We start from the raw sequence: 12,579 nt of genomic DNA on the forward strand, positions 1-12,579 counted from the left end.
TGAAGGATAATAATAGTAATAAATATCAGACCCTCAGTAGCAAGAAAATGATTTGCCATGGGAATATGTTTTGGATTTTTAAAAAGCTTAGCCTAGTTTTTTCTTGCATTTTTTTATTGTGGTCCTACTGCTTTTCAGTCTCATAACTGGTAAGAAAGAGGTGCTTTCTCCCAAATAAAAGGCTCATTAAAACTCCTTTGTCCTCCCTACTGTAAGTGGGAGAAAATAGAGTTTTCAGGATGTTCTCCAGCCCATTCAATTTAATATTTCCATTGGTGGATTAATGTTGTGCACTAATGTAAGATACAAAAAAGAGCTTTAATTTCACTGGTTCTAAAGTTCTGACAGATACATTCTAAGAAGCTTCCTTGGTTGATGAGAAGTTGAAATATTTTAACATTATGATCCACTGATTTCCATCAATTTATAAGTGCACTCAAGAAATGTGTTTAGCTATATTGAACATTTTACATTGTTTATAAACAATTAAGAAAACACTTGACAATGACACTGGAGCTGATCCATTTTATTAAAATTATATTGACTAAGAGTTCTAGGTTCTGCATTACTGGTATAATAAAAATTTACATTACAGCATGACAAGGAGGTAAACTTCCAGTAACAGAATGGATAAAATGATCTGGTTTTATTGCATTTTATTATGCCTGTGCAAATACCATGTTAGCAATAGGTCTCTGATGTCAGTATTATTTCTTTACTGGCTCATGTTCCTCAATATAGGACTCAAATTTGATTATAAATCTTCTTTCTGAATTTCTTCTCTATAGTTCTTTAAAATGTGTACCTGAAGCTTCAGTATTCATGTTCACATCAAATGGGAATTTCTTAGCTTGTTTCACTTGAATAGTTTTGAAATGAACATCTGTTTTGCCTCTGATTTGTGTGGATGCTACACCTAAGAGATTGGTAAAATTGTCAAGCACACAATTCATTTATAACATATAAAATTGTTTTAGCTTCTAAAACATTTTTTATAAATGTGAGTTATTAAAATAGTTTAGATTCCTCTACCTGTAAATATTTGAGAAAATTAAATAAGGCACAATTTTTCAGCAATATATCAGTTTCCAGTTGTTATCAACTCAATCCATGTAAACTCAAATTTGGCTCATTGAAATATGCTAAATATTGTTAAAAATGAAAATGTAGGGCATAATTTTAATAAATACATTCAGGTACATTTCACTCTAAGAACATTAGTAGGAGAGAATATAAAATGCAGCAAAATATTAATAAAAAACTCAGAAAACTAGCTTCCATTTCAACCAAGGTTGCTACTGGTTACTAATCAGTCCTAATAATTCAATTGCTGGTAAGACTGGGCAAACAATTTGATCTAAAAAGTGAGCAGTGCAACCTACTATACTATACATAATGATAAATTGATATTAAGCATTAATTAGGAGAAGATCAGAGAACAAGAAGCAAATAGGAGTTCTATTTCCCTTGACTTGCAGTAAAGGATGAAAGGGAATGAATATTTACTCAGAAATTCCATAGGAATCTCTTCTCCAACTTCCCATGATGCCATTTATTATCAATTTCTGGTGTCCAAGAATAAATAATCTACAGGCAAGAATAAGCACTAGCTGCTCTTCCCTCTCCATCATATGAAACTGGCATGGAGCAGTTGCCTAGTTCAAGTGAACGCAAGATCTGCCTGCTAATTTATATCCACAACTCATACTGATAAAGCAATTACTTCTTCCTCTTACTTGCCTGAAAGTATCCTTCAAGGGGTATGACATGTTTAGTGGAACTAACCCTTTTTATGTTTCATAAGTGCACAAAGGGCATTGTGCAAGACAAAGCAGTAATTACTTAGTCTCCTGCTTATATCTCCTGACATGAAACAAATAGGCTGAACCTGTGGGGCTGCCTGAAATGATATTCAGAAGACAATTCTGACATTATGAAAAGTGCAGCTGTATTTTTCTCTTTCTTGTGGTACCCAGAGAAGTAAGGAATGAATGCAAAGAGATTGCAGATACTTTTGGCAATAACAGCCATTGTGTCCAAATAACACTCCCTACTTTGATGCCAACAGAGGATGAATAACATAGAGGCAGTAGAGGAACTCACTCTTTTCTTCAGCTTTTAATATTGCCTCAAGAAAAAGTCTCAGAAGAGACAATATAGGGAAAAGAAATGCCTAGACATTTCCTAAATGGCTATCAGAGAGAAAAAAATGAAAAGCAACTAATTGTAAATTAAATAAAAATATGAAAGAAGAATATGGCACAGTTGGTAGGAAAATAATCATTCTAGAAAGAAAAAAAGGGCCTGATAAGTATAGAATGAACAAAGGTAGATAAATCAAGAGACTGGTACAGAAAGGGAAAGACAGAATTAAGAAATGGAGACATGAATTATACCAAAACAACAAAGTGAAGTATATACTGCCCAAGGTTTTGTTACACTGTTAACAGAAGTTACAATTTGGTTAAATGCCTGAAAGGAGAAAAGACATATGCTTGAATCAAGCCATGAATATTCAGTCACAACTATTTCAATATAACTTATTCCTAAACAAGTATTTTTTAAATTTATCTAGCCCACTGAATAGAACCGTAACCTTTGACTTTCAGATCAGAAAAAGAATGCTTACTATTTGGCACAGGAACAGATTTTTCCTTTGGAAGATTAGTTGTACCGAACGAACGAGCCAAAATAGAAGAGTGATCAATGGCAAGTTCTCCCAATGTTGGTTTGATACCAAACCGTGCTATAAATCAACAGAGTCATTTATCTTAAGCAACAAGTATGTTATACGCCAGCTATATTGTATAAAAAAATTATATTTCTAAGCCACCCATCTCACTGAGAAATTATTAAATTAAATTCTATTAATGATTATTAAAATATTTCATTAAAGAAACAATTAAAAAGGATATAGCTCGAGCTTATGCAGACATTGACATTCTGAGAGCTCTTATAAATCAGTTCAAATTTTAAAATAAAGCAAGTCTACAGTATATACACAGTGACTATTAGTTATGATCTGCTCTTTTTACTGGACTTTAAGATAAGAAACAACATTAATTGCAAAACAGTTAAAACAGTTAAAACTAATAAAAAAGACTAATAGAGACTAAAAAAGATAGCAATCTAACAATGTCGATAAATATTCAACTAATCAATATTAAATATTTTCCATTACAAAGGTGGACCTTCTCAAAACAAAAGTAACAAACTAAAAAACCCATGCCCTGTTCCGCCATGGTTTCAGAAATATTTCATTATCTAAACTGAAAAACAAAATAATCAGATGGGCAAAAAGATGGGCCAAAAAATCAGAGCAGGAGTGACTTCCAACTTCCCCATTGTTTTTCTTTGTGGGTAGCTGGCAAGGAACATTGGAAATCTTCCTTCCTTCCCGTTCCTCCCTCCCTTCCCTTGCCAGGAAGCTGATAAGTGGCTGTTGCCAGGTAAAGTTGGGAGCAAGGCAGCACATGAGTGGCCAGTGTGGTGCAGGCTCAGAGGGACTGGTAGTGTGTGCATCATTTCTCTATTGACTTTTTCCATGCAATCTTCCCACAAGGAAAAAAATTGCTAATTGGAAAATGGCAAGGAGCATCAACAATCATAATAGTTCCTTCCCAGTTCTCCACCGACTTGTGGAAAGCCATCAGGAAATACTCAAAATGGGGATCATGTGACCACAGCCAATTGCAGCAGCACAGTGGCAGAGCTGAAGCAGCAAAAATATCTCCAAATTTTGTTCCTTCAAGAAAATTGGGTCCCGGAGTTCAGTAAGCTAGCCTATTTGAGCTACTTTTCTTGAAAACATTTTGCCTTATGTATCATTTCACAGAATTGAAGTTTACAAAGTTTCAAACAGACCCAAGAGTTTTAGTAGTATATAGATGAAAAGCAAACTGGATCTCCTGCCAGCAGGTAGTCCTGTACCTCTGTTTTTGAGTTTTTATCAGATTGATTCTGGATAAAGTACAAACCATGGAAAGTCCTTTCAAGGTGAGATTGAAAAGTGCATATAACTTTGTTTTTTTTTATATTTATTTACACACATACACACACACACACACACACACACACACACACACACACACACACATATATATATATATATATATATATATATATATATATATATATATGTACATATACATACATACATACATAGACACACACACACACACATATATGTAAAGGTAAAGGTTCCCCCGCACTTGCATGCTAGTGGTTTCCAACTCTAGGGGCCGGTGCTCATCTCCGTTTCAAAGCCGAAGAGCCAGCGCTTGTCCGAGGCTGTCTCCATGGTCATGTGGCCGGCATGACTAGATGCCAAAGGCACACGGAACGCTGCTACCTTCCCACCGTATATATATATATATATACATATGCCTATTAAGTTACGCAAACAGGGAAATATCCTTATATTATTCCAAAAGATGTTCTGAAAAAAAATACTTACATGGATGTTGATCCCTCTCCATTAATCTTCGTTGCCTATGTATATCAAGGATGGCGTTTATTTTCTGTTTGTTTTTATAAATATCAGGTTCTGCCATTATTTCTGTCATACTGATATTGTTTTTAATAGCCCTTGAAGCAGTTGATCTAGCAACCAGTGGTAAGTTGTTCTGGTAAATACGATCAGTAAAATCAATCTCTTCATCTTGAATATGTTTTATACTACAAGAGAAAAAGAAAGCATAATCCAAATTCTTTCACTAATCAAGGAACAAAACAATGCTAAGCTGCCTATGTGCTTATATGTATATTCTTAAAATGAAACTTCCTCAAATTAACTTGAAATTCTATATATTCACAAATCAATGACTACATTTGTTTTTTTTCTTTCCATCTAATTTAATTTTGTCCTGAGAAAAATTATAGTAGTGGATTGTGACCTAAAGGAAGGAATTGTCTTGTCTTCTGTGTTACTTAATACTAACATTTAGGTATTAACATACAACTTTCAAATATAGTATTGAAGTAACATACCAACTGTTTGTCAGCATTGTATAAATATCTTGTACAAATATTTCTGCAGCTCCTGGTTTACAATGAATTGTCCCATCAATTAGCTCTCGTGGAGGCTTCAGGTTTCTTTTTGTAAAAAACTTTAACAAAGAAGAAAATACATGAATTCATTTTCTTATCGTCAATTATTTATCATAAAGGGATAAACAGCTTAGTTTACATAATGCAATAATTGCCATCAGCGTAAACAACAATGCCTGACATAATATCTAAATAACAGAACTGGAAAGACACAACTATTAAAAATATAAATATATAATATTTCCCTGGAGTCACTACAAATACCATTTCTATATTCCACTTGAAAAACAATAGCATAAGTTATTTGTCTATGACTATTGGCTATATACTGATGAATTGGCAATAGTTTAAATAAGAAGCAAGCCCTCATTTTATTGTAACTTTTATAATACATTAAAATGTATAGAAGATTCATAATTGCATTTATTATTCACCTTTCCAAGCAGTGCCCAGTTACTAAGTTTGACACTTAGGGAGGTTCCATTTACAAAGGAATGCATTTGAATGTCTTCTGGGAAGTACCGAGAGAATATTTCGGCAATAAGGTAGCCATTTGAAAAATCCCTATTCGAAATAAAAATATAAAATTAAAAAATTGAATGAAAGACTAGCTTTTATAGGATTTGTCTTAATTTAATTATGTCATTCCCTAGATTCTTACTTAAGAAGGATGGTGTTGTTTTTGGTGACTTGTTAGATTTTTATACTTAGTTATACTTCCTTTTCCTAAAGGAAACCAACCTTGACTATTCTTTGAAAGGACAGTTACTGAAGCTGAAGCTCAAATACTTTAACCACCAAATGAGAAGAGAGGAGTCTTTGGAAAAGACCCTGATGTTGGGAAAGATTGAGGACAAGAGGATAGTATAGGATGAATGCTTAGATTCATCAACACAGCTGGCGTGAGTTTGGGCAGACTCGGGGAGACAGTGGAGGACAGGGAGGCCTGGCATGCTGTGGTCTATGGGGTCACAAAGAGTCGGACATGACTTAGCGACTGAACAACAACAAAATACCTTTTAGAAAAAGGCCTAATAAAAATCCTTCCCCATTGTCCTCATATCTCAGATAAATAAAACAATTTTGTTATGCAACACCAAATTCAAATTTCCCTTCCTGAAAAAGGATCAAAAAACAAGAATTGAATGATAATAATCATATGATATAACCATTTCCCATTTTTCCTTCCTACTATTTTCTCACAAGTGCAAGGTCCATTTTTCCCCACCAGATCAACTTGAGTTTTGATCCATTGCTTATAAATAGGAACTGACCAATTGGCTCGTTACCTGAGCCTTTTTTGTGTCTCCTGAAAGTTCACCCTTTATCTTTAGACTTTAGACCTGCATTCATCTGGAATCAGTTCAATACAGATACAGGGTTTAATTTGAAGGAAAGAAATATATTGTAAGGAAATGAAAGAATGATAAAATGGATAAATATGTTCAAGTAAATCAAATGGACCTGGGTTGACTTTCCCTACAGGTATGACTCTAATGAGAACTTAAAAAGCAAAAGTAGTTACACTGGTCTATAAGCAAAAAGAATCTCAAATCAATACTTGGTCAATACCTTTACTGAGGATCAATCTAAACTTTTAAAAACTCTGCAAACATTCAATAACTCGAGGATTCCACATCAGGCAAGGTAATACAAAAAATCAAAAGAAAAAGATGTAGAAAAGCTAAAAAAAATAGCCCAAGCTTTGCAATAATTAACTTTATCATTAAGAGTCAATATCAAGACTGCAGACTGAATGAATTCACCACTAGTAAATATTGCTTTTGTTTTTTTAACTTTCCTTTCTTGTATAGTTGCATTTACTATTTATATCATTTATAATTGCCATTGCTTAGCTTCCTGAAAATTCATTCTGGCGTCAGTTTTTCAATAAATATACAAATTGCCTTCAAACATAACAAGTCTCAGGTCTTAAGTCACACATTTTAAAGAAAAGCTGCTTTTTAAAATAGCCAAATTGTAGAGATTTGATAACTAGCTAAATAAGATTGGCTATTTCTAATAAACAACCCTGTTAGCCATTTTGGATTTTTTTTAAAAAAACCTGGCATTTAAAATATATTTTCTATGTCTACAGAGTCTGTCAAGTATCATCAGTTTCTTGGCCATCTGATCAAGAACAAGGAAAGCCTTCAAGAGGAAGAGAAATAATACCAATCGTCTTACCTACGGAAGTTTCTTGGTGAAAAAGTGAGGTCAAGACTCTGAAGCCACCGCAGTACTGTCAGGGACAATCCAGTATGCCCTGGACATTTGGAGTATGACATGAAGATGACAATTCTTCTAAAACTGAGAACTTCTTATGATCTTATATTTTTCCAAATTTCTCACCTGTCACATTTTACATTAAAACACCACAAGAATTAAGACATAATTACAGCCACCTACTATCTTATCAATACAATTTTATCACATTAATTAAAAACTCATATAAGCTATAAACTCTCCATAAATTGGGTGCATTAATTCCCAAGGTTTTTTTATTTAAATATTGTCCTGTGTATGAAATTATATCTTCCTCAGCAAATATGTAAAGAAAATACTAATTCCAATATATCTGATGATTACTACAGAACCTTGGACAGGACCAGTCAGCCATTTCTGGTGTGACTAGAAATACTTCCTTGGTACCCACTAGACTTCTTTATTATTACTTTTTCAGAAAATCATAAGAAAAATTGACATGCTGTAAAACTAAAACTAAACTGGTGTGCAATTGTCATTTTTTCTTCTTTCCTTCTTATACAGATATTCAGAGCTCATAAGTCATTCCAAAATAAAAATGGTGAGTGGCTGCAGCACAGGCTTTGTTTGGATATGTGTCCATTTGCTTAGCAAAAACATAAAGATAAAATGAGGTGAATGTTCTGAAGGATAAAAGGAGCCTTAGGAATAACCTTGCTAACTTATGTACAATAAAAAGAAAAAATAGAGAAAAATAATAGAAGAAAGAATGCTTTGAGATAGGAGTGGGAATGAGAAAGAATAAATATGAGAAACATTTTTTATTTAGCAATTACGGGTTCGTTCTGTCTAAAATTGAGAGCTGAGACATTTTACTCCCTTTTCTATTCCGTAAACCAATGTCATATTTAATTTGGAGATTCCCTCAAACATGTGGAAATAGTCACAGTCACTCATGTGCTCGTGACCTCTCGGATAGACTACTGCAACGCTCTCTACATGGGGCTGCCCTTGAATACCACTCGGAGGCTCCAGCTGGTGCAGAATGCAGCCGCGCAAGTTGTGATGGGGGGTCTCCCGATACTCCCATGTAACACCTCTGCTCCGCAAGCTGCATTGGCTTCCAGTTGTCTTCTGAGTGAGATTCAAGGTGCTGGTGATGACCTATAAAGCCCTAAATGGCATGGGTCCGGGTTATTTACGGGAGCACCTCTTGCCGGGGTTAACTTCCCACCGCCCTGTGCGCTCCCACAGAGAGGGCCTCCTCAGGGTGCCATCGGTCAGGGAATGTCGACTGGCGGCTCCCAGGGGGAGAGCATTCTCTGTGGGCGCGCCTGCCCTCTGGAATCAGCTTCCAGTTGAGCTCCGGATGGCTCCCGACCTTTGCTCGTTTCGCCGCAACCTGAAGACTTGGTTGTTTGAACAGGCCGGCCTGGACTGAGGGATTGGGGTTTTAGAGTTTAAATTTTTTAAAAAATTAAATTTTAGAATGTATTTATTGTTTAGGGCTAGTTTGATTTAATCTTATTTTAATTTTTATACACTGTGTGTTGTTTATAGCATTTTAATTGCCCTGTACACCGCCCCGAGTCCTTGGAGAGGGGCGGTATATAAATCTAAATAAAAAAATAAAAAAATAGCTGTAGCAATGAATCCAGCAATTTTCAAATATGAATTAGATCACAATAGAAAAAGAGCTACTAGCCAATTCTGCAAGGCCTTCCTTTGTCAAATGCTGGTTTCTGATTACAATATCACTCAATATTTTCAGCCCTTTAAACAGCTAGGGAGTCAAGTGCTTTTCACCTTTAAATTACCTGGTCTACTATTATGTACTGTATTGTTATTCCTTTCAAATCACACCAACAACGTCTACAGTTATCACATCCATTCAGTTTGTAACATTGTCCCAAAAGCCCAGTAAGACATGCCAAAGCTTAGTAGACCTTTGTTGAACCCCCAAAGCTTGCTAGACTGATTTATTTATCATTTATAAATCCTAGGGCTGCAGATTAGGCTCGAGTAGACCGTCGAAAAAAACAACCCAGAAAAGGGCAATGGTAAATCACATCCGTCCCAGGACTCGAACTGGATTATGACTGCATTTGAAATTGGCTTCCCTGAAAGCAAAATTCACCGTTCCCCTCCCCACCATCCACCTCCCTACCCGATTCAGCCGCTTCTTCCTTTCGAGTCTTTTTCTGAACTACCTTATTTCAGTCTCCAATGATCCTTTCCATCCACACGCGCGATTCCCACTCTTACTTGAGAAGGACCCCAGGGTCCTCGATTGCCGCGTCTTCGATCGCCATAACAACCATCACCAGAGCAACCTCTCGAGCAACAGACCCACCGACGCGAAAAAGTCAGCAGCCCAAATGCGCATGCGTTTCAGAGACTCAGCAAGTACGAACTGTAAACGCTCAGTCGCTACCATCTTTTTCGCGGTTAGTGGATTAGTTTTACGTGTCATGTACTAAATCATGAGGTCGATTGGCAGTAGTGCATAATTAAACGAACCAATACACTCACCCACCCGTACCGCTTAACACAAACTTCCCGATCACTTGTCATTTATCTTCTCGGTGTCGCGTGTTTCTTTTTGTCTCTTTTCAACTCGGCGGAGTTGGCTGGTTCGTCCCGTTTTCTTTTTTGGTACAGTCAGTTCAAATTCCGTTTCTGCATTATCTTGTAATGCAAAAAAGCGAAATACGTACTAACCATGAAGAAGAAGGACAAAATTGGCCCAGGGATTCATTTTTAAAATTAGTTTCAGGAAAATTGGAAGCACAATTGTTTTTGTGATGCTTTGCTTTTGTTTAAGTTGGAGACCTAGTTTAATAATTAACGCGATACAAAAAGTTTCATTGTACATTTAAATTGGTAAAGGACTGAACCAATTATCTGAATTTTACTGTCCTCCCACAAAGTTTTGCCCATTCATGTTAATTCAGTAAAAGATTGCTCTTGAAAATGCAAATTTCTGGCTTTCATGCTTGTAGAAGTGATTTTTTAAAAAATATTTTTTATGGATGTGTGGGTATCTGTCTTGAGGGAGGGTGAAAAAAGCCTTTCCTTGACAATACAAAGGATGTGGGATTATGCATAGTATTGGAATTTAGTTGAGAATGATGCAAAAAGAAGAAAAAGCTGCATAAAGCTTAATGAGAATCATTTCCTAATTGAGATCAAAAATTGTCAAATTTCAAATCAATCTAAGATGTCATAGATACTGCAGGTGAAAACGTTTGGAGAAAATATTCCTGAAGTTGGAATAGATGATATAAATCATCTGTCCTGTTAGATCATGAGTTCTGGACTGCATGGCCAAGATGGACGACTCAGGACAAGAGGGTTCAACATAGTCCACTTTATTGCTTCAGCACAGACTGGGAGAACAAAGGGGCAACTGCCCCTTTTATATACCTAGCCAGGTATACTTCGAACCAATCCCCATATCCGGATTTCCCGCCAAAGGATGCCCTGCCAATCCTGACAGGGCACCCTGCCACCTGGTGGTGTCAGTGGCTTATCTTGTGTGACATCCCCTTTGTACATAACACCCCCTTCCCCCATGCAAAGAAAATAAGCATAACAACAACACAAAAAAAATAAAATAAATGAATAACAATACAATACCCGCAGTGTGAGGCTTGATTTTGTTACCCAATAATAACTCTAACCTCAAGACCTTACATAATCCTTGAGGTACCCAGGAGGCCTTGAGGTACCTGGGTCGCCTGCTAACAAAAAATCATCAATTGGGAGGCCAGCTAGGTCCTGATTCCTATCCTTGTTTTTTTCTGCCTGGTTCTGGCCTAAGGACACCGTTTGTGCCTTTTCCAGTTGACGCTTCCTCAACTGGTCAATGTGTCTTCTCACCTCACGGCCCTCCTCCAGCTCAACAATGTATGATACCGGACCCGTTTTGTCAACTACCACCCCCTGAACCCAGCGGTGTCCAGGACTATAGTTCCGAACCCAAACCAAATCACCGATGTGCAGCTCTCTGGTGGTGTTCATTTGGGTTTGGCCCTCTTGAGCTGCCACTCTGTCAGGGTGAAGTCTGTCCAACTTAGTTATGAGTCGCCGACCCCAACGTAATTCCACAGGACTTTTTCCTGTCGATGTGCACAGTGTCGTATGTTGTGCTAACAGAAAATGAGCCAACCTTTGATGCCAATCGCCATCGATGATGCGCCTCAGTGTGTCCTTTGTTGTTCTCACCATTCATTCTGCCATCCCATTAGACGATGGATGGAAAGGCTCTGATGTGACGTGTCTAATCAAGTTGGCCTTGGTGAATGCCTGGAAATCAGCAGATGTGAATTGTGGGCCATTGTCAGAGACCAACACATCAGGCAACCCATGAGTGGCAAATAGCCCCCTCAGCACTTGAACAGTCTTTGCAATAGTCATGCTAGAGACTGGAACTACTTCTAGCCATTTCGAGTGACTGTCAACTACCACTAGGAACAATTGTCCCTGAAAAGGTCCAGCAAAGTCAATATGCAACCTAGACCAAGGTGTGTGTGTTGCCTCCCATTTGTGAATGGGGGCCTGAGGCTGATCTGGCCTTGTTCTCCTCTATGGCTTTGTCCAGACCAGGCCACCATAAATAGCTTCTAGCTAGTGCCTTCATCCTTACAATGCCTGGGTGACCCTCATGCAAAGACTGCAAAACCCTTTCCCTCAATTTCTCATGAATAATGACCCTACTACCCCACAACAGACATCCTTTATGGGATGGCAACTCATGTCTCCTCATAAAATATGCCTGGAATTCTGGACCCGGGCTCTTATCCTGCCACCCATACACTACCCAAATGGTGACCCTGCTCAGTACCTTGTCCGCAGTGGTGCCAGCAGCAATATCTCTCACCTGGAGTGGGCATTCTGGAAGATCCTGGATGAGTAGGATCTGCTCCACCGGTGCTGGGTCAGGATCAATGCTCATTAAAGGCAATCTACTTAATGCATCAGCATGACCCATGTCCTTTCCCAGTCTGTGTACCAGTTTACAAGCGTAGGCAGATAGGAAAATGGACCACCTGAGCATTCTTGGGGAAAGAATTTGTGGTGTTTGTTTATCAGTGGTGAACAACCCCAACAATGGTTTGTGGTCAGTAAAAATTGTGAACTCTCTACCATACAGGTAGTCATGGAATTTTTTGACTCCTGACACAATTGCCAGGGCTTCCTTGTCAATTTGTGCATAATTTCTTTCCGCTTTTGACAGTGTCCGGGAGTAGTATGCAATTGGTCTTTGTTCCCCATTGTCCTCAATGTGACTTAATACTGCGCCCACTCCATAAGGGGATGCAT

General features: G+C 37.4%; 1 protein-coding gene across 1 annotated transcript; it reads right to left on the bottom strand.

Annotated features, from left to right (window-relative positions):
- Positions 1 to 782: 782 nt before the first annotated feature.
- On the bottom strand, positions 783 to 7,337 carry SPATA4 (spermatogenesis associated 4; the record flags this gene model as incomplete). Its single annotated transcript, XM_083367119.1, has 6 exons — positions 783 to 916; positions 2,630 to 2,746; positions 4,457 to 4,677; positions 4,990 to 5,108; positions 5,484 to 5,613; positions 7,237 to 7,337. 6 exons carry the CDS (start codon positions 7,335 to 7,337, stop codon positions 783 to 785), a joined length of 822 nt encoding a protein of 273 aa, XP_083223245.1.
- Positions 7,338 to 12,579: the final 5,242 nt, after the last annotated feature.

This window comes from Vipera ursinii (assembly GCF_947247035.1).
Source record: "Vipera ursinii genome assembly, chromosome: 7".
Lineage (NCBI taxonomy): Eukaryota > Metazoa > Chordata > Lepidosauria > Squamata > Viperidae > Vipera > Vipera ursinii.